This window comes from Mesocricetus auratus, unplaced genomic scaffold, assembly GCF_017639785.1.
Source record: "Mesocricetus auratus isolate SY011 unplaced genomic scaffold, BCM_Maur_2.0 Super-Scaffold_100025, whole genome shotgun sequence".
NCBI lineage: Eukaryota > Metazoa > Chordata > Mammalia > Rodentia > Cricetidae > Mesocricetus > Mesocricetus auratus.
This window is the reverse complement of record NW_024429206.1, coordinates 24451488-24472649: the sequence shown is the minus strand read 5'-3', so window position 1 is coordinate 24472649 and position 21162 is coordinate 24451488. Positions and strand designations below refer to the sequence as shown.

Genomic DNA, 21162 nt, shown 5'->3' with positions numbered 1-21162 from the left:
TGACCTGAGTTTGATCCCTGAAACCCACCCTGCCGGGAGGAGAGCATGAGTGAACTGAAGGCTGTCCTTTGACCTCCGTGGGTGGGTACACGCACCATGGCGTGTTTGTGTGTTATGCACAAATAAATGCAAAAAAAGAAATTCTTTTTTCCAAATAGACCCAGTAGGCTGGGTGTGCCGGCTCTGAGGGAAATGGAGAAAGCAAGCTGAGTGGTTGCAGCAGCCGCCGCCATCCCTGTCTGTTTCCACCTACGGGTGCGGTGTGGCCCGCTGCCCCATGCTCCGGTCACTGTGATGGACTCTATTCCTTCCAACTGTGTCCCAATTAACCCTTTCTTCATGTGCTTTCTGTATGGCATTTTATTTATTTATTATTTTTTTGGTTTTTATGAGACAGAGTTTCTCTGTATTGTTTTGGAGGCTGTCGGTCCAGCCCAGCCTGGAACTCACAGAGATCCGCCTGCCTCTGCCTCCCGAGTGCTGGGATTAAAGGCGTGCGCCACCACCGCCCGGCCTTGTATGGTTATTTTAATTAATTCATCTTTGAAGCGTTCTCTCACTATGTAGCCCTGGCTGCCTTGGAACTCCTACTATAGACAAGGCTGGCCTTGAAATCACAGATCCACCTGCTTCAGCCTCCCCAGTGCTGGGATTAAGGCTGTGTGGGCCACCATGCCCAGCTTCTCTGGTATTTTATCAAAGCCAGAAAAGCGGTACGGTGTCTGAGCCATCATGATCTAACCACCTCCTGTGGGGAAACCATGGCTTCAGGACATGAGTCTTTTGGGGGTTGCCTCAAACTATAACAGGTATGTGGGGGGCATTGCTATATAGTTCAAGCTAGGCTGGAATTCCTAGTATATATCAGGCTAAAGTAGGACTTGCTGCCCAAGATGACCTGGAGTTTGCATCAATCCTTCTGCCTCAGTTTCTTGAGCTCTGGGATATCATGTGTTAGCCATCACATTCTTTTTTGGTTTTACGAGACAGGGTTTCTCTGTATTGTTTTGGAGGCTATCGTTCCAGCCTGGCCTCGAACTCACAGAGATCCGCCTGCCTGTGCCTCCCGAGTGCTGGGATTAAAGGCGTGCGCCGCCACCACCCGGCTAGCCATCACATTCTTAAAAAAAAAAAAAGTATCTATTTTAATTTGTGTGTATTTTGCCTGCATGTGTATGTGTGTACCACGTGTGTGCCTGGTGCCTTCAGAGATCAAAGGAAGGTATCAAACCCCTTGGAACTGGAGTTATGGGTGGTTATGAACCACCATGTGGGTGCTGGGAACTGAACCCAGGTCCTTCGTAGGAGTAGCAAGTATTCTTAACCGCTGAGCCATTCATCCATTCTGGTTACCTGGCTTGTTTTCCCCCTTTAAATTCAAAAAATTAGGAAGGCTGCTAGGCTTGGTGGCAGAATACTTGCCTAGTTTTCATGAGGCCCTGAGTTTTAGTCCCAGCACCACAAGTTTGTCTCCTGGTTCGTTCCACAGTGGACAGACAATCCATTTCCTGTTGGAGAGCTTGTTTTGTGAGCCTCCCTTGACAATTTAAAACCTGAGCAGGACAGGTCTTCAGCATACTAGGTTTCACAATGTACACAAAGCACAGAGCCCTGTCTGCGGACATCCAGTAACGAGCTCAGACTCCAGATAAAGGGCTCATAGGCAGAGTCTCCTTTGATCCAGAACCTGCTACGTAGCTGAGGGTGACCTTGAATCCCACCCATACACATACACACACACACACACACACACACACACACACACACAGGTTTTCTCTGTAACAGCACCCTGGCTGTCCTGGAACTCTCCCTGTAGACCAGGCTGGCCTCGAACTCACAGAGATCCGTTTGCCTCTCCCTCTCAAGTGCTGGGATTGAAGGCGTGCGGCAACCTTGAACCTCTCCATCCTCCCGCCTCCACCCTGAGTGATAGAATTTTAGGCATGTGCCACCACATCTGGTTTATGGGGTACTAAGGTTGGAACCTGGGGTGTTGCACATAGGGCCCCCCCAGCCTCCAGGCATTGCTGATTGTAAGATTGCCTCAGGCAATGCAGCCTGGCCTGAGCAATACGGGAGAGGGAGTCAGACTGTGGACAGCAAGCGTCTCCCAGCTATGGGTGGAGCACAGACAGGGTTCTGGAATGCAGGGCCCTGGGCAATTCCATCCCCTCTGGGCAGCCCATAGGACAGGAAATGGAGACCATGGGTTGCTGGGAGGAAAAAACCCCGTCATTCTTCCCCCAGCCGGGATGGTAGACACTGCCTTTTGTTTGTTCTCTCGGACTCCTTTTTGGAGGAACACAAGCATATGGTGGCGGCTGGTGCGGAGGCCGTGTTTGGGCGGCTTGCTTGTGTGCTTGGCTTTGCCTTTTGCGAAGGAGTTTTCTTTCCCGCCGTGCCTCCCAGCGTCTGCTCAGCTGGTCCATGGGGCAGTGACACTGAGTCAGAGAACTTTTCCCAGGATCCGGAAAAATCTGCATCTCCCCAGTGGCTCTTGTGGGGTTTCCAGTCGGGGAAGAGATAAGAATTTAGTCGCAGACCCAGACCTTGGGTTTGCGGAGTTCTGAGACCCGCGTGTCTCTCCCCGGGTCTGAGCATGCCGAGCGGTTCTGGTGAGGAGGGATGGGAACAGTGTGGGGGGACCCTAGGATGGTCCTGAGTCTGCAACTAGCAGGACAAGCCAAGCCCTTGAGACCACAAACATCTGAGTTTTGGGATTTCCTTGGATTTTGGAATATTTGTGTCTAATCATGAAATACCACCGGGACAGGACTCGTGTCTGAATAAGAAATTGGTTCCTGTTGAGCCTCTATCTTCTTCTGCATGTAGCCTGAAGGTAATTTGATTTTACTTTAAGTTTGATTCTTTTTATTCTTATTTATGTGTACATGTATGTGTGGGTATGTGCACATGCGTGCAGGTGCCTTGGTAAGGCAGAGGCTAAGAATTAAAGGTGGTTGTGAGCCACCCAGCGTGGGCCCTGGGAGCTGAACTTGGGTCCTTTGGAAGAATAGTACCCGCCCTTAATCACTGAGCTACCTCTCCAGCCTGTGATTTAGAAGCAAATCGGTTTCCTTTATTACACTTGTACTTACTTCAGGGTGGGGGAAGGAGCAGGCCTGTGCCATGGACAGCTTGCAGGAGGTGACTCTCTCCTACCGGTGCTTTTACCTGCTGGCCTGTAACTTGATTTTAAAGAGTTTTATTTTTTTATTTATTCTTATTTTGGGTGTTTCTCAGGCAGGCTTTATGTAGTCTATACTGGCCGTGAACATATGTATCTATGACTCGTTTTGAAGAGTGAGTGGGTGTGGGTGTGTGACGTCCAGAGGTTGATGTTAGGATGTTTTCCCCAGTTGCTTCTCCCTCTTATAGTTTTGAGACAGGGTCTCTCACTGAACCTGGAGCTTGTTGGGTTTTTTTTTTTTTTAACTTGTTTGGCTGGCTAGTGACCCTCCTGGGATCTGCCAGCCTCCGCCTGCCAGAACTGGGGTTATATGTGTATGCTGCCTTACATACCTGATTTTTATATGGACGCAGGGATCAAAACTCAGACTTTATATTTGCCCAGCCTGCTATTTATCCACTGAGCCCCTGGTTTTGAACTCCTGTTCTTTCTAAGTGCTGTGATTAGCGTGGTGTTCCACTCCACCCATCGTGATTGACTGGTTGCTTGGGTTGATGTTTTTGAGACAGAAATCTTATATATCCCAGGCTATCATTGAATTTACTCTGTAACTAAGGCTGGCCTTGAACTCCTGCTTTTCCTGTTTCTACCTCCTAAATGCTGGATAAGAGGTAAGCCCATGCCTAGCAATTCTTTGTTTGTTTGCTTAGAGACAGGGTCTTGTTTGTTATGTAGCCTTTGATGGTCTAGAACTCACTCTGTAGACCGAGCTGGCTTCTAGCTAGGGTAATCTGTAGCAAGAATAATAAAAAACCCAGAGACAGATATTGGGGTTCAAGCTGAAGATAAGAAAGGCAAAGCAGCCAACCACTGGAGAGTTCCTAGCTCTACCAAGGCTGGGGGCCAAAAGGGGCGCTCCTGTCCTCAGTGTGACTGCAGACTAAATACTCTTTGCTCCTGTCTCCACCCGCCTTATATTCCTCTCTAGTGCTGGGATTAAAGGCGTGCACCACCACCGCCCAGCTTCTATGGCTAGCTAGTGTGACTGCTGGGATTAAAGGTGTGTGCCACCAATGCCTGGCCTCGCTGGCTGACTAGTGTGGCTGGCTTTGCACTCTGATCTTCAGGCAAGCTTTATTTGTTAGATCATAAACAAAATATCACCACAGTGATCCTTAAGCCTCTGCCTTCTGAATGCTAAGATGCCACGGCCATCTTGAAGGTAGTTTTGTGAGATTCTTTCCCCATGCCTCCTCAGGGTTACGAGAGTTCGGGGTAGGAGTTCCCTCTTGTGGCGCCCTCTCAGCACTCAGAGTTTTGGATTATAGAGCGCTTTAGAGTTTGGATTTTCAGATTCAGGAGGCTCAGCCTGTAAGCATGGTACCTCCAGACAACAGACTCTGTATCATTACCCTTGTGGAGGTCGCAGTTCAGACTCGTCGCCCTCACAGGGCTGCCTCCAGGGAGACTCACTCCTTACTCTCTTCAGCCTTCGGCGGTGGCTGGCGACATGTCTTGGCTTGGGGCCATGTGTTAGTCAGTTGTCTGACACTGTGACAAACAGTTGGGAAACTATTCAAGTTGAGGGCAGATTTCTTTTGACTGACAGTGTCTAAGGTTTCAGTTCATGGTCAGCTGGCTCCGATTTGGATCTGAGGCAGAGCCTTGTGGTCCTGGGAACACCAGGTGGGGATGGAGGAGGAGGGGGGCTGCTTGGCTTATGGCATCCAGGAACAGAGAAGGTGGGGGCTGCAGGGAGGAGAGAGAAGGGAAAGAAAAGACAAAAGATTACACCCATCAAGTCCAGTCCCCAGTGACCCATTTCCTCTAAGTCCCACCTCCTACTAGCCGGGTCGGCAGTGACTGCTCAGTGAGTCATCTGTGTCCTGCCCTCATGACCCAATCACTCTTCAATAGTATCACCAGCCTCCAGCCAAGCCTCTAAGCCATAAAACTATGTCATTCTATGAGGCTACCCACCTCACCGTGTAGCCCTTCGTGTCCTGGAGCTCACTGTGGAGACCAGGTTGGCCTCAAACTCACAGAGATCTGTCTGCTTCTGTCTCCTGAGTGCTGGGATTAAAGGAGTTGAGTGTCACTATGCCTGGTTAGCAAAAGGTAGTAGTGCCCATGAGACCTGGGTTTAGCTAATCCAGCACTTGGGGAAGAGCCAGCCGCTCGGAGATTTCCTCCTCTTCCCTCCCTTCTGCTGGCCAGTGCAGACAGAGCAGGGGGAGCCGGGGCCGTCTGCCAAGGCTGTACTTCTGTGGCATTGACTGTCTCTGCCCGGGGCCCCTTGGGCTCCACCCCCAATTTCTGTGCAATACTCTCGACTCTCAAGTCTTCCTTCTGTTCTTTTCCAGTTGGAATGTACTTTGTATTTTTATTTTACTGCGTGTGTGTGTGTGTGTGTGTGTGTGTGTGTGTGTGTGTGTGTGTGTGTGTGTGTTTCACCAGTCCAGGCATGCACATGCAGAAGCCAAGCAGGGCTTCCAGCGTCTTCCTCCATTACTCACCTTTGAGACAAGGTCTCCCACAGGATCAGAAATCAGAGACTGGCCAGTGAGCGCTTGGGATCCATCTGTCCTGCTCTCTGATGCTGGTGTCTCAAGCATGCACAGCCATGCTCAGCTTTAATCTATTTAGTATACAGTGTTCTGTCTGCGTATATGCTTGCGGGCCCAAAGTGGACACCAGATCTCATTACAGATGGTTGTGAGCCATCGTATGGTTGGTGGGAACTGAACTCGGGACCTCTGGAAGAGCAGCCAGTACTCTTAACCACTGAGCCACCTCTCCAGCCCCTTCCATGCTCAGCTCTTTATGTAGGTGATGGGGATTTGAACTCTGCTCTTCATGCTTACAGTGTTATTACTCACTGAGCCATTGCCCCAGCCCTGCGAGTTGCTGTGTAGCCAGAGGTGACCATGAACTTCTGTCCTGCTGTCTTTCCCTCTGGGTTCTGGGACTGTAGACATGCTCCATCATGCTCAGTTTATGTAAGCTTGGGATAGAACCCGGAGCTCCCTGTATGTTAGGAAAGCACTCTACCAACTGAGCCAAGTTGCAACCTTTTTTTTTTTTTTTTAATTTTGATGCTGACTCAAGGATGACCTTGAACTCCTAATAGTCTTCCTGTCTTTGCCTCCTGAGTGCTGTGGTTACAGGTATAAGTTTGGACCACCACAAACTGCTTCCAAGTTGCAACTTTATTTTTTAATTTTAATTGAAATTTATTTACATCATTTTTTCCTTCCCTTTCCTTCTTCAACCCCTCTCAAGTCCTCTCCCTCCACATTCATGGCCACCTTTCCTTTGTTACATCCATGTATATAAACACATGAATAGAATTCACAGCAACTTTTTTATTGTTAGTGTCATGCGCATATATAAACATATACATACATGCGTACAACGTGCTAAGTCCATTTAGCATTGTTTGCATGTGTATGATTTCTGGGCTGATCACTTAGTATTGGGTGACCAACTTGGGGGCTCGTCCTTGGGAAGGACTAATTCTCCCTCTCTCAACAGTCATTAATTACCTGTAGTTCTTTGTCCAGGGTAGGGGTTAGTGAGATTTTCCTCTTTTGAGATTGCATGTCTATTGGTGTGGTCGCTGTTTGGGTCTCATTTAGGCAGCAAATTGTTCAGGTATCATGGGCGTGGCTTTCCAGGCAGTTGTTGGCTGCTTGACATGGGTGCTGGGAGTCTTCTGCAAGAGCAGCAAGCCCTCTTAACTGCTGGACCATCTCTCTGGCTCTCCAAGATGCACCTTTCATCTGGAGCTCCAGGCACTGCCTTTCTGCTCACAGCCTTCAAACCCCTGACTTCCAATTGAATGTGAATCTTGTTAGTTCATTAAGTGTGCATTGAGTACCCAGGACTAGGCAGGCATGGGTCTGGGTGGTAGGAATTCAGTCAACATGACGACACAGTTTACCTTCGAGGTCAAGAAATCCAACTAGAAACACATAAAACGGGTCATTTCAGATCAAAGTTTGTTCTGTAGAGAAAATGGAGCTGAACATAGTAACCTGGGAAGTGGAGGCAGGAAGATCAGGGGTTCAAGGTCATCCTGGGCTACTTTCAATTTAGAGTCCAGCCTGGCCTCAGTGTCTGTGTCACAGAACAAAACCGATAGTAGCCGGGTGGTGGAGGTATATGCCTTTAATTCCGCCTTTAATTCCACCTTTAATCCCAGCAATCTGGAGGCAGCAGAGGCAGTCAGATCTCTGTGAGTTCAAGGCCAGCCTAATCTACAGAGTGAGTTCCACAACAGCCAGTGATACACAGAGAAACCTGTTTTGACAAAACAAAAACCCATAGTAAAATAAAAGGGAAGGTGGGGTTGTGAGAGCGAGGTTGAGCTGTGGGCTTGTTGGGCCATCAAGGGTGTGTCTGAGGGAGTGAGCGAATGAAGAGGCAGCGATGGTGACCGAGGCTTCGAAACCCTTGCAGAAGGAGAGGGCGGATGAGCACAGCTACCCCCCCCGTGCACATATACCAACAACAGAGCCATCTTTCATGTCCTGCTTTTCTGAGATACAGTCTCACTGTGTAGCCAGGGGTAACCTGGAAGTCACAATCCTCCTGCCTCAGCCTCCTGAGTGCTAGGATTATAGGCATAAGCCACCACACTGGGCTTTCAAATCTCTTCTGCTGTTCTGCTATAATTGCTTTGGGTTTGGGCGTCTCTGCTACTGGTCCCCTCCCCTCCGCTGGGGACCTAACTGCTTGTCACACTTGGTGTTCCCCCTTTCCCATCCTTTGACACTAAGGAAAAATCCATTTTGTACTTTACCTGCCTTATTGATTAAGCATCAATAAATCCATTTTTACTTAGGGTTCTGTGTGTGTGTGTGTGGTGTGCGCGTGTGTGCACGTGTGCGTGTGCAGAGGTCAGAGGACAACTTAGAGGATTTGGTTGTCTCCTTCTATTACCGTGCACATCAAGGGATCAGACTTGGCGGGTTGGGTAGCAGGTGCCTTTGCCCACTGAGCCGTCTCGCTAGCCTTGTTTTCCCTTTCGTTTGGCCCTGCTTTTGCTAACGAACCCGCTTACACTTGTGTGCTCCTAGCATACCTGGGCCTGGGGCTTTTCTTGGTTTCGACATAGCGCGGGCGACTTCCCAAGTGCCTCCTCACCTGGACTCCCTTGGAGACAGAGGGTCCTGTAAGTCCTGCTAGCTAGGACCAGGATTTAGGCTAGCCCACAACCCAGCTCCCTTCCATCTCCTTAGTCCTCTGGCTCAGAGTCCCTGGTTCTAAGTAGATTAGGACCTTAGCCAAAAGGAGTCAGGGCAGCCTGGAGCGAGCTGGAGGTCACAAGTGCCAGCTACTGCCGCTTGCTTGGCTCTAATTTGATTTGGGTCTGGGCAGCTGGGCGGCTGTCAACCCAGAATTTTTCTGGGAATGGCCCAAGGGCTCAGAGGAGTAGCTGGCAGCATGGCTGTAGGACTGGCTGTGCAGGAAGCCTCAGGCTCCCGGGCACAGATCTCTTGGCTCGGGACTTGAGAGTGAGTACAGTTATACAGTAGACCCTCTCCATCCCCCAGCAGGGTGACCTAGGGCCACGGAACAGCCGAGACAAAGCCACCAACAGCCTCTTAGCGCATCCTATCCATGGCCTGCCTGTCTCCCATGCCCTTGAGTGACCATCTGATGTACACGCTATGTCTCTCACTCTTTTGTGGGGTGGGGAGTTGTTGTTTTTCCAGACAGTGTTTCTCTGTATAAGAGCTCTGGAACCCTGGCTGCTGTGGAACTTGCTTTTTAGACCAGGCTGGAAATGAACTCAGAGATCAGTCTGCCTCTGCCTCCCGAGTGCTGGGATTAAAGGTGGGGGTATTTTTATTTTCTTTGTTACTTGTTTTGAGATAGATTCTCATGCAGCCAGGCTGGTCTCAAAGACTCACCATGTAACCAATGATGCCTTTGAATTCCTGGTCATGGCTTATTTATTGATTATTAACTTATTTTTGTGGTTCTGGGATGGAATTTACGGCTTTGAACTTGCTAGGCAGGTGCTGTAATATAGAACTATGCCCCAGCCCCTCACTGGGAGATTCTAGGCAGGTGCTGTAATATAGAACTATGCCCCAGCCCCTCACTGGGAGATTCTAGGCAGGTGCTCTAATATAGAACTATGCCCCAGCCCCTCACTGGGAGATTCTAGGCAGGTGCTCTAATATAGAACTATGCCCCAGCCCCTCACTGGGAGATTCTAGGCAGGTGCTCTAATATAGAACTATGCCCCAGCCCCTCACTGGGGAATTCTAGGCAGATGCTCTAATATAGAACTATGCCCCAGCCCCTCACTGGGGAATTCTAGGCAGATGCTCTACTGCTGAGCCATATACACAGCCCTCTTAAAATCTTTTGATGTTGTTATTAGAGATAGAATGTCACTACATTTCCCAGGATGGCTTGAACTCACTTCATAGCTTGGGCTATCCTTGGACTTGGGATGCTCCTGCTTCAGCTATCTGATAGCTAAGATAACTGGATGGGCCAGAAGGCCCTGCTAAAACCATTAATTTTTATTTTACCCTGCACTTTTACTGATTTATTTTGGTATATGTACATGTATGTGTTTGCACATGCTACCACATGACTGTGGAGGTCAGAGGACAACTTGCAAACGTCAGTTCTCTTCCACCATGTGGGTCCCAAGGGGTCCACTCAGGTCCTTAGTAAGAACCTTTTCTCTCTGAGCAGTTTCACTGGCTGGAAAACCAGTTTTGTTTTGTTTTTGTTTTTCCTGTAGCCCAGGAGCAGATCTGAGCCGGTCCTGGGCCCAGAGCTGTTTTCTTCTCTGTTCTGTTCTAACGGTGCGGTGTTTTCTGCTGCATGTGACACCTGCCGCTGCCTTGAGTTTCCCTCCACACTTCAGCCAGGCTTGGGGGTGAGTGTGTGTGTGTGTGTGTGTCTGTCTGTGTCTGTGTCTGTGTCTGTGTCTGGGATTCTGTGCCTGGCCCGCTGAACACATGGGACAGTGAATTGGGTCCTGAGGGTTAGCCATGGTGGGCAGACACCGTGTGACCCTTGCAGAGCTTACGATGTGGAAGTCAGTTGTAGTGGCAGTAGACGTCCTAAGCTTGGTGCCCTTTTAGGCTGTGGGCCCGGAGAGCCCTGCCACCTGGCTTTTCCCTACCCCACCCAGTGAGCGTCTAGAATCTTTGTTGACAGGTGGCAGACAGGTGGCAAGCAGGGTGTGGAATCTACAGATCTATCCATGGGTGACACACCCAGCCAGGGGCCTTAGGGGACCCTAGGAACAAGCCCGGGGAGTGCCCTGCCCTTGCTCCTGCCCCTGTTCTTTCTGCTTGGGCTGGGGAGGCGGCATGTGGGGACCCCCGCCCCCATTCCTAGGGGCAGCTCTGGAAGAACTGTCACCAAGCCAGCCACCAGCAATCAGCAGCCTTGTCTGTGGAGTCTGGGTTGAGCGAGGCAGAGACGGCTTTAAAGGAGGATCTAGGTGGAGCCCCGGTCAGTTGGGACAAAGTCCTTTCCTGGGGAATTCCTAGTTTGAGGAAGTGTCTGTGCCCTCCTACGGCTGTCTGCACCTGCCCCAAGTCCACGTCCCAACATCCAGGAAGCAGACTTGGGCTTCAAGGCAGTGGCCTTGATCTGGGAACTTGTGACCAAGCCCAGAGGCGTGTACAGAATTGTAGAGGGCAGTGACCAGCCTCGCCATGGAAGAGGCTGTCAGTTGCCTTTCCAGCAGGGTTGGTTATAGGGATGTGGACACAGGCCGGTGATTCCAGCCCGTACTTGACAGGCGGAAGAAAGGACGATCAGGAACTACTAACAGCCCAGGCTACAAAGTAAGGGGAAGGCCTTGTTCAACGTGTGTGGGCAGTAGGGAGCCACGGAGGGTGTGTGAGCAGGAGAGGACTGACTGGAGTTACATACGTGGAAAACATTGACAGTTAGGACTTACCTGGCAGACTGACGCCGTGGTATTGGGCTCACTTCAGATCCTTGGGCCACGGCCCTCAGCTGTGTTACTGTTGTATGTCTTTTTATCTATTTATTTATTTATTTATTTATTTATTTATTTATTTTGAGATAGGGCCTCTATGTGTAGCTCTGACTGCCCTGGAACTTGCTCGGTAGACCAGGCTAGCCTTGCCCTCATGGAGCTCCGCCTACCTCTGCCTCCCGAGTGCTGGGACTAAAGGCGTGCGCCACCACAGCCCGGCTTGTTGTGTGTCTTTTCGTGGCGAGTAATGACCAAATGTCTGCCCCAGGAGGGCACTGACAACAGGCTGAAGAAAGAATTCCATCCAGAGTTCGCTTGGTTACTTACAGAAGTATGGATGTCTCCATTGTTGCTGTGAGGGGACACACACATGGCCAAGACAACTTGTAGGGAAAGAGCATTTGGTTGGGGGCTTGCTTACCGTGGCTTGATTATCATGGCAGGAAGCAGATAGGCATGGCCCTGGAACGGTAGCTGAGAGCTTTACAGTCCTAATCCACAGGCAGGGAACTTTTGAAACATCAGAGCCCACCCCACAGTGATACACTTCCTGCAGTAAGGCCACACCCACTCCCAACAAGACCACACCTCCTAATCCTTCTCAAACAGTTCTCCACCTGGGGACAAAGCAGTCAGACATATGAGCCAGTGGGAGCCATTCTCATTGAAACCACCACAATGGGTACAGGGTTACATGCTGTATTGAGGGTGACTCATCAAAAAGTACACCTCAGCATGGTCGATGCCACTCACAAAAAGTTGTCTCTCTGGAACTCTGCATGAGAAGAGCGCCCTGTATCCCTGCTCCATCGCCTCACACACAGTTGCTCTCAGTGCTTTTTTTTTTTAAATTTTTTCGAGACAGGGTTTCTCTGTATTGTTTTTGAGGCTGTCGGTCCAGCCCGGCCTCAAACTCACAGAGATCCGCCTGCCTCTGCCTCCCGAGTGCTGGGATTAAAGGCGTGTGCCACCAACGCCCGGCACTCTCTGTGCTTGTAGACTTTGGAAGGAGCCTTGTGAATCTTATAACTTTCTGACCTTCCTGAGCTTTGTGAGCTTCTGAGTTTCCCGACTCTTGTGAGCTTCTGAGTTTCCCGACTCTTGTGAGCTTCCTGAGCCTTGTGAGACTCCTGGGTCTTGTGAACTTCCTGAGCCTTATGAGTTTCCTGGGTCTTGTGAACTTCCTGAGCCTTAAGAGTTTCCTGAGCATCCTGAGCTTTGTGAGTTTCCTGAGCCTCCCGAGCTTTGTGAGTTTCTGAGTTTCCTGGGTCTTGTGAGCTTCCTGAGCCTTGTGAGTTTCCTGAGTTATGTAAGTTGCTTTGTTTTTGAGTTTCAAGAACCTCTGGGAGGGAATGTTTAAATTCCCCAAGAATGTTTCAAATTGGAGGAAGTAGTTATACATTATTCACTTAGATCTCTGCAGGTTTTTTGTAGTAGCTGCTGTCTTCTGGCCTGTGGAGGCTCAAATCCCTATCAAACCTTTTAGGCCACCGAGTAATGGGAAGGAAGGCCAGTTGACATGCTTTCCCACTTGTGAAGGCCAAGTGGCCTTGGGAGCCAGGTGTGCCTACCCAGTTGTACCATGTGTCTGCTACCCACTCTGCCCTCATTGCTTTCTCTAGGTGACCATGGCCTTGCTGGGGAAGCACTGTGACATCCCCACCAATGGCTGCGGGTCTGAGCGCTGGAACTCCACCTTCGCCCGCAAAGACGAACTCATCAACAGCCTGGTGTCCGCCTTAGACTCTATGGTGAGTGTCTGCCTGGGTGGGAATTGGGCCTGAGGTCAAGGTGGGAGAGCTCTGGGAGGTTGTACTCGTCAAAATCTGTCTCTGAGGCGTGGAGAGACAGCTCAAGCGCTAAAGTGGCGGCATTGGCCTACGCCTTTGATCCCAGCACTCAGGAGGCAGAGACAGGCCGATCTCTGTGAATTTGAGGCCAGCCTGGTCTACTGAGCAAGTTCTACGACAGGCTCCAAAGCTACAAAGAAACCCTCTCTGAAAAAACAAAAAACAAAAAAATAAAAAAAAAAAAAAATAAAAGCCAGGCCTGGTGGCGCACACTCATAAATCCCAGTGTTAAGGGAGCCGACCAGGCAAGTCCCACGTCAGCAAATGGCCCTGCCTTAAACACAAACAAATAAACAAATAAATGAGCAATATGAATGATGTCTGAGGAACAGCAGCTAAGGTTGTCCTCTGACTTCCACACACACACATGCAAACTTGTGTATAGACACCAAGATGCATATGTATGTTCATACATACATACATACATGTGCCTGGAATCCCAGTCAGGAGGTTGGAAATAGGGAGATCTTGGTTTTCAGACCACCCTGGGCTAGAGTGAAACCCCGAAAGGTTAAGACTGAGCTCACTGATAAAGCAAGTGTTTAACCTGGAGCAGGCTCTGGGTTCGAATCATAGCACTGTACATACACAAAGCAGTCAGAAACAAAAAGTAGATCTGCCTGGCATCAATTAGCATTTTTATAATGATAAAGTAGACAGTCAGAGACAGCAGCATCTTGCTTGAGGTCACACAGCGTGATAAGCTACCGAGTCACTGGTCTCCTAAGCATAGGGGGCCTCCTTTCTAGGTAATTCCTCTTGTGGGTTGCTCAGGGTCATATGTAGGCCCGAAGTGGGAGATACCCTCAGAAATAAACTGGGTGCTGGCTGTTTCCCTACAGTGGCCACCACGTGTGTCCTGAACCTCACTGACCTGTCGGTGGTGGTGGGGATGACTGACGCGTATGCCCTGATGGACAGTGCCACCAGCCACTTGTGGTGATTTGCTTTTGTTTTTTGTTTTTTGTTTTTGGTTTTACGAGACAGGGTTTCTCTGTATTGTTTTGGAGGCTGTCAGTCCAGCCCGGCCTCGAACTCGCAGAGATCCACCTGCCTCTGCCTCCTGAATGCTGGGATTAAAGGCGTGTGCCACCACCACCCGGCTGCATTTTGTTGTTTTTAGTCAATCTCTCACACTATAGGGGGGGTCCCTAAATTCAGTCCTCCCCAGGGGCTCCTGCTTGGGTAAGGCTGGCACAAGAAGTAGGATTGTGGCCTGAAGAGGTGAAGAACTTGTCCTAGGGTCACACGGCACAGAACTTTGTAGGTGGGATTTTCTGTCTCATCAATCAGCTTTGTTCTGCCAGCCAGCTCCCAAATAACCACACAGAGACTTACAAATGTTCAGCCAATACCTTAGGCTTGTTACTAACTAGCTCTTACACCTTAAATTTTTTTTTTTAGATTTTTGTATTTATTATGTATGTAGTGTTCTGTATGGATGTAAGCCTACCGGCCAGAAGAGGACACCAGATCTCATTACAGATGGTTGTGAGCCACCATGTGGATGCTGGGAATTGAACTCAGGACCTCTGGAAGAACAGCCAGTGTTCTCAACCTCTGAGCCATCTCTCCAGCCCTCTTATACCTTAAATGAACCCGTAATCTTTATCTACGCTCTACTTTTTTTTTTTCCTTTTCTTTTTCTTTTTGGTTTTTCAAGACAGGGTTTCCGTCTATTGTTTTAGAGGCTGTCCTGGAGCTCTCTGTAGACCAGGCTGGCCTTGAACTCACAGAGATCCGCCTGCTTCTGCCTCCCGAGTGCTGGGATTAAAGGCGTGCGCCACCACCACCCTACCCTACTGGCAGTACCTTTTTTTCATGCTTTCTCTGCATCTGGCTGGTGACTCCGCCCCCTTCTTCCAGGCACTCTCTGTCTGCCTCTCCCACCTGCCCGCTTCCTGTCCAGCTATTGGCCGGTTGGCTCTTCATTTAAACAGTGAGAGCAACCTTCACAGTGTACAGAAGGGTTATTCCACAGCAGGGCTTTCTCAAGTGCTAGTTGGCGCGAGACCTGCATTTGTTAAGTGCCGACTGTGTGCCACAGGGATTTGTTTTTGAGGATTTTCATACTGTGGTCTTGGTTATAACTTGGGGGCCACACAAGCAAGCCAGTTTGGTGTAGCCACCTAGAGTTCTGTGTGAGAGGGTGTGCAGGTATTGTATGCATGCATGTAGAGACCGCAACCATGGGTTTCACTCTTCAGGTACCCTTCACCTTGTTTTTATTTTATTTTGTTTTGTTTCTTGGCTTGTTTGTTTGAAACAGGATCTCACTCTGTAGTTCAGGATGACCTGAACTTAACTGTGTAGCCCAGGCTGGCCTCAAACTCATGGCAGTCCTCCGGCCTCAGACTCCCTGAGTGCTGAGATTACAGATGTGAGCCAGCATACCCAGCTAAGCCTATAGCACATAGTACTTGCAAGCAGTCTCCCATCCAAATACCAGGCCCGACCCTGCTTAGCTTCTGAGATTAGATGAGGCCAGGCTCGTGAGTACTGGGAATCAAACTCAGGTCTTTGTGCTTGGAAGACAAGCGGTTTCCCCACGGAGCCATCTTGACAGCCCTTCCTATAACCATAATATTGAAATTCTACTGCCACGTTCTCCAGGCTGCACGGTGCCCATTTTTACTGCTTAGAGAGGGCTGCCACAGTGGGCTGGAGAACTCATCTCTCCTCAGAAGCCCCATCTCTGTAGCTAGGGCTAGCCCCAAACTCTCCACCATCCTGTCTCAGCCTCCCGAGTGGTGGGTTCCAGGCTGATTTAGCTCACACACCCTCCCCTCCCTGACAGTGCTCAGCGCTCTCCAAGCTGAACACGGAGGTGGCCTGCGTGGCGGTACACAATGAGAGCGTCTTCGTGATGGGCACCGAGAAGGGAAGGATGTTTCTGAACACGCGGAAGGAGCTACAGTCAGACTTCCTCAGGTTCTGCCGTAAGTACCCCCACGTTCTCCATGCCCAGCGCCCTGCTGTTTCTAAAGGACAAGGGTTCTGGCCCATCCCTGTGTCCCCTGCTTTGTCCCGTCCGCAGAGCCACAAGTTTGTTCCAGATGAAGCCGCTTAGAACTGTCCAGCAACTCCTATCACTTAATCCTACCGATAGACTCATCCATATGTCCCTCCCTCCCTCCCTCCCTCCCTCCCTCCCTCCCTCCCTCCCTCCCTCCCTCCCTCTCTCTCTCTCTCTCTCTCTCTCTGTTTCCTTTAACGACTGAGCCATCTCTCCAACCCTGTACTCTATTTTTTAATGGTGCTGAGAATCGAACCTGGACCCTCATGCCTCATTAAGCAAGATCACTGCTACTGTGCCATACCCTTAGCTATTAGTCTACCTGTTTTTTGTTTTTAAACATATATTCTGTTTATATTGTGTGCAAGTGTGTGGGCACGTGCATGCTGTGGCGTGCATATAGGCATCAGAAGAATCCGTGGAATCAGTTTTCTTTCCCACCAAGTGGGTCCTAGGAATTGAACTCATATCTTCAACATGACCAAAATCTTCTTAGCCGTCTGGCTGATTCCCTCTTTTTGTTTTTGTTTTTCAAGGCAGTGTTTCTCTGTAACAGCATTGGAACCTGTCCTGGAACTAGCTATTGTAGACCAGGCTGACCTCGATCTCACAGAGATAGATCCTCCTGCCTCTGCTTCCCGAGATCTGGGATTAAAGGCATGCGCCACCCTTCCTTGTTTTAAGGCAGGTTCTTCTGTAGTCTGGGCTGGATTTGAATTCCTGGTTCTCTGGCCTCCAGCTTCCCAAGAGGTTTCATACATGTTGGGCGAGCATTCTGCCAAGTGAGGCATATTCTCAGCTCTAGTTCTCTCTCTCTCTCTTTTTTTTTTTTTTGGTTTTTCGAGACAGGGTTTCTCTGTGGCTTTGGAGGCTGTCCTGGAACTCGCTTGGTAGTCCAGGCTGGTCTCGAACTCACAGAGATCCGCCTGCCTCTGCCTCCTGAGTGCTGGGATTAAAGGCGTGCGCCACCAACGCCCGGCTTAGTTCTCTCTCTTGACTGAGTACATTTGAGGGTAGGGACCGGCGTTGTCCAGCTAAGATATTAAGCATGTGTGAGTGTGTGACACTTGACTATGCAAGGTCACTTATTCTGACCTCTGCCTTGTTTTCTGTTGTTTGTTTTGGGGTAAGAAGTGCACAGTATGCATGAGCAGTGGGTAATGGACGGTTCTTGGTCAGGGTGGGGACTCAGAGGTAGTTGATGGCCTGGAATTCCCCAGACAGGTGATTCAGCAGTGGAGCGCTTTACCTAGAATTCTTAAGGCCCTAGGTACTCTCCCTAGCAACGTCAGAGTCAAACAGTGCTTCATCGTGGGCCATTGGCCTGAAACCTCATTATCTTCCCCAGAGGTCACCGATGGTGTGCAGATGAGACACTGAGGCACGATGGGCATGTTCCCCTTTCCCCACAGACTTAGCCCAGGATGGAAGGTGTATGTTTAGTTTGGGCTCTCTAGAGAAACAGAACTTACAGGAGGAAAATTTATTACCCACGCGCACACACACACACAGTTTATTAGAGCAGCTTCAGAAAGTGTGGTGTCTGTGCCACAAACAAGTCCAAGATATCGGGAAATGAAAGATGTCCAGCTGTTTGTGCTAAGAGAATGCGTCTGCCGCCTTTATTACCAGGAGAGAGAGAGAGAGAGAGAGAGAGAGAGAGAGAATATGTGTGTGTGTGTTCCGTGACAGTATGTCTGCCTGTGAGTCTGCCGTAAGGAGTGAGCAGCCTTATATGCAGACTTACAGCACAGTGGAGAAACCCCAGGTGTAAGAGCTTGTGTTCTCCTCGTGCTAGATGTTGATGTCAGGTGGGCAAGGCAGGGGCTGTAGGCCAGGACTAGAGAGCAGGATGCATCTGTGACTATCAGCTAACAAACAATGCACAGAAATCAGAGGGGGCTGGGGCCCAACAAGAAAGTCCAATAGTTGAGAAGAATCCACCAGTCAGTGGCAGAACACGCCTTTAATACCAGCAATTGGGAGGCAAAAGCAGGTGGATCTCTGTGAGTTAGAAGCCAGCCTGGTCTACAGAGTGACCAAAACTACACAGAGGAACCCTGTCATGAAACACCAAACCAACCAAACAAAAAAAATTCCAATAATTGGTAAGTCCACGAGGACAACTCAGCTGGTCTTCAGTATACACCGGAACCCTGGAGAAGGAGGCTCTCATGCCAGTGAAGGAACGTGAGAGAAACAGCAAAGAGTGCCATGTCCTCTTCCAGACCTTTCTATAGGCTGCCGGCAGGAGGTGTGGCCCAGATGATAGGTGGATCGTCCCACCTCAAATATCTGGAGTAACGGTTTATCTTTCCCACCTCAAAGATCCGATTAGAAGTGGTGGGTCTTCTTACTTCAGATGATTTAATTAAGGAAAAAAAATCCTTCACGGGTGTGCCCAGGCTTTTGGTTTTAGTTAATTCCAGATTTAATCAGTTTGACAACTGTCTTAGTCAGTGTTCTGTTGCTGTGAAGAGACCCCACAACCACGAAGCTCTTATAAAGGAAACCGTTTAATGGGGCTGGTTCACAGTTTCCGAGGTCTAGTCCATTATTATCATGGGGAGCATGGCGGCAAGCAGGCAGACATGATGCTGGAGCAGTAGCTGAGAGCCCTGCATCCAGGTCCACAGGAACAGACAGATTCTGGGCGTGGCATGGGCTTTTAGAACCTCAAAGCTCACCCCCAGTGACACCCTTCCTCCGGCAGAGCCACACCTCTTAATCCTTTCAGATAGAGCCAATCCCTGGTGACCAAGCATTCAAATCTAAGAGCCTGTGGGGTCATTTTTTTTTTTTTTTTTTTTTTTTTTTGGTTTTTCGAGACAGGGTTTCTCTGTGGCTTTGGAGGCTGTCCTGGAACTCACTCTGTAGACCAGGCTGGCCACGAACTCACAGAGATCCGCCTGCCTCTGCCTCCCGAGTGCTGGGATTAAAGGCGTAGGCCACCAACGCCCGGCGTGGGGGTCATTTTTATCCATGTCACCACGACGACCAAGAGTAGCCATCACATCAAGTGTGGTTCAGGGCCAGGACTCGGGTTCTCAGACCCTTGCTCTTTCTCCCGCATCCCTTCAAAGTCAATGAGATAGATGGAGAGTAGGGACCAATGGGGGTCGAGGGATTCCAGGGGTCTCTGTGGACATCCAGGTACCTACTGTTGGTGGTTTTGCTAGTAGTTTTCATGGTCTTCTGGACCATATCCCTAGGATTAGCCATCCCAGATTAATCCAGCACTGCAGGTATTATTAGTGGGGTTTATAGCTGGAACTTTTGCATCCCGTTTAGTTGTAGCTTCAGGCATGACTTTAATCCCAGCACTGGGGAGTCAGAGGCAGGCAGACCTCTGTGAATTCAAGGTCACCCTGATCCAAATAAGAGAGACACTGCCCCAAAAATCTAAAAGAATGTTTCATAAAGACCCCCTAACAGCCCCCCACACACACACATACACGAAAACTGAAGGGGAAAGGGTTTATTTGGCTGACGGTTCTAGGCTGCAGTCTTTTCAGAGGAGGCACTCAAGCGCTGGTCACATCACATCCACAGTCAAGAGCAGGGAGCTGTTGGCTCTCCTCCAGCTCTCTCCTGTTTCATATAGCTCAGATCCAATTCCACTGCTGCCCACGCTGTGCTGGCTCAGTTAACAACCAAGACGATGCCCATAGGCCAGTTGGTCTAGGTTGAGAACCTCCTAATGCTGCCACCCTTTAATACGATTCTTCATGTCGTGGTGACCTCCAACCATAAAATCGTTTTCATTGCTACTGCTGTGAATTGCACTGTAAACATCTGTGTTTTCCAACGGTCTTAGGTAACCCTTGTGAAGGAGTCATTTGACTTCCTCCCGAAGGGGTCATGGCCCACAGGTTGAGAACCACCGATCTAGATGATTCATTGGAGGCATCTTTCTCAGATTGTGACACATTGGCATTTAAAACTAACCCTGGCTGTATCTCCGTTGTTTTCCATGTAGGCGAGCAGAAAACTCAGGCTTAGGTGGGTTAAAAGAGAGTGGGTTGGCGTGAATATAGAATGGGGTGTGTGAATCCGATGTTCGTGGAGCCCCAGTTCCGAGCCCGACTTGATGGGCTTCTTTGAGGCATCGCAAACTGAGGCTCGGAGAGGGAAAGGACAACCCTGAGGTCAACCAGCAAGCGTGTGGCTAGGTTGAGACCTGCAGCCTTTGCTAGCTCTCAGCAGGGTGCTCATTCGTTCATTCATTCATTCATTCATTCATTCATTCGTGCCTCTGGGGCTTAACACCAACCAGTGGCTCGTGTGCTCTTATCCCACAGGGGGGCCCCTATGGAAGGATCCAGAAGCAGGACACCCTAAAAAGGTGCAGCGCTGCGAGGGTGGTGGCCGGAGCATCCCGCGGTCCTCGCTGGAGCAGTGCTCGGATGTGTACCTGCTGCAGAAGATGGTAGAGGAAGTGTTTGATGTTCTTTATAGTAAGATCCTTCCTCATTCCATTCCGGAAGGGGGCGGGTGGGAGACCAGCCTACCCACACCTGCCTTGTCTAGTTCAGTCCCCTCCAGATCCATCAACCAAGCCCCGCCCACCTCGGCCCAGCCCCGCCCACCTCGGCCCAGCCAGGTCTCTCCGGTCCCTGCTTAGCCCATCCTCACTCCACTCAGCTCCGTCCTGCCTCGCCCTGCCCACTGGTGTCTGACCCAGCCTCCCCGACCCAATCCCACTCTGTCCAGGTCAGCCCAGCCAGGCTCGCCCAGCGTAGCCACACCCACCCTGACCCATCCCCCTTACTTCACTCCTAGGCCCACCTGCTCTGCCAGTCTAGGCCAGGTCTTAACTGTTTTAGCCCTGCCCACCCCACCTCGGCCATTACCCAGCCCTGCTCAGCCCCATTCTTCCACTTCAGTCCAGGCCTCTCCTGCCAGATCCAATTTAGCCCCACCAGTTCTGCCCCACCCCGCCCCGCCCAACTCAGCCTACTCCTGTCTGGCCATGCCCTACCCAGCTCTGCCCTATCGGCCCCCAGTGTAGCCCCACCCACTCCTGCCCAGCTGCTGTTAGTTAGCCATACTCCATCAATCAAGCGCCAGACTGCTTAGCCCTACCTACCGGAGCCCACCCCTGCTCAGATGTGCCCCGCCCACCCTAGCCCCGCCCACCTCGACCCGGCTTCACCCAGCCATACTCTAATCCCACCGG

The 21162-nt window shown here is 50.2% G+C and overlaps 1 protein-coding gene across 13 annotated transcripts in view; it reads left to right on the top strand.

Annotated features, from left to right (window-relative positions):
* Gtf2ird1 (GTF2I repeat domain containing 1) overlaps positions 1-21162 on the top strand; it is an 89849-nt gene that overhangs the window by 23213 nt on the left and 45474 nt on the right. For 10 of the 13 annotated variants that reach the window (XM_040731210.1, XM_040731209.1, XM_040731206.1 and 7 more), the window contains exons 2-4: positions 12740-12868; positions 15765-15906; positions 20285-20440. In XM_040731210.1, the coding sequence (XP_040587144.1) occupies positions 12746-12868; positions 15765-15906; positions 20285-20440 (421 nt within the window). In that variant the 5' untranslated portion in view covers positions 12740-12745. Of the gene's footprint in view, positions 1-2383; positions 2840-9891; positions 10038-10809; positions 10960-12739; positions 12869-15764; positions 15907-20284; positions 20441-21162 lie in introns of those variants that run through there. The other 3 variants (XM_040731203.1, XM_040731202.1, XM_040731201.1) reach the window with 3 other exon arrangements.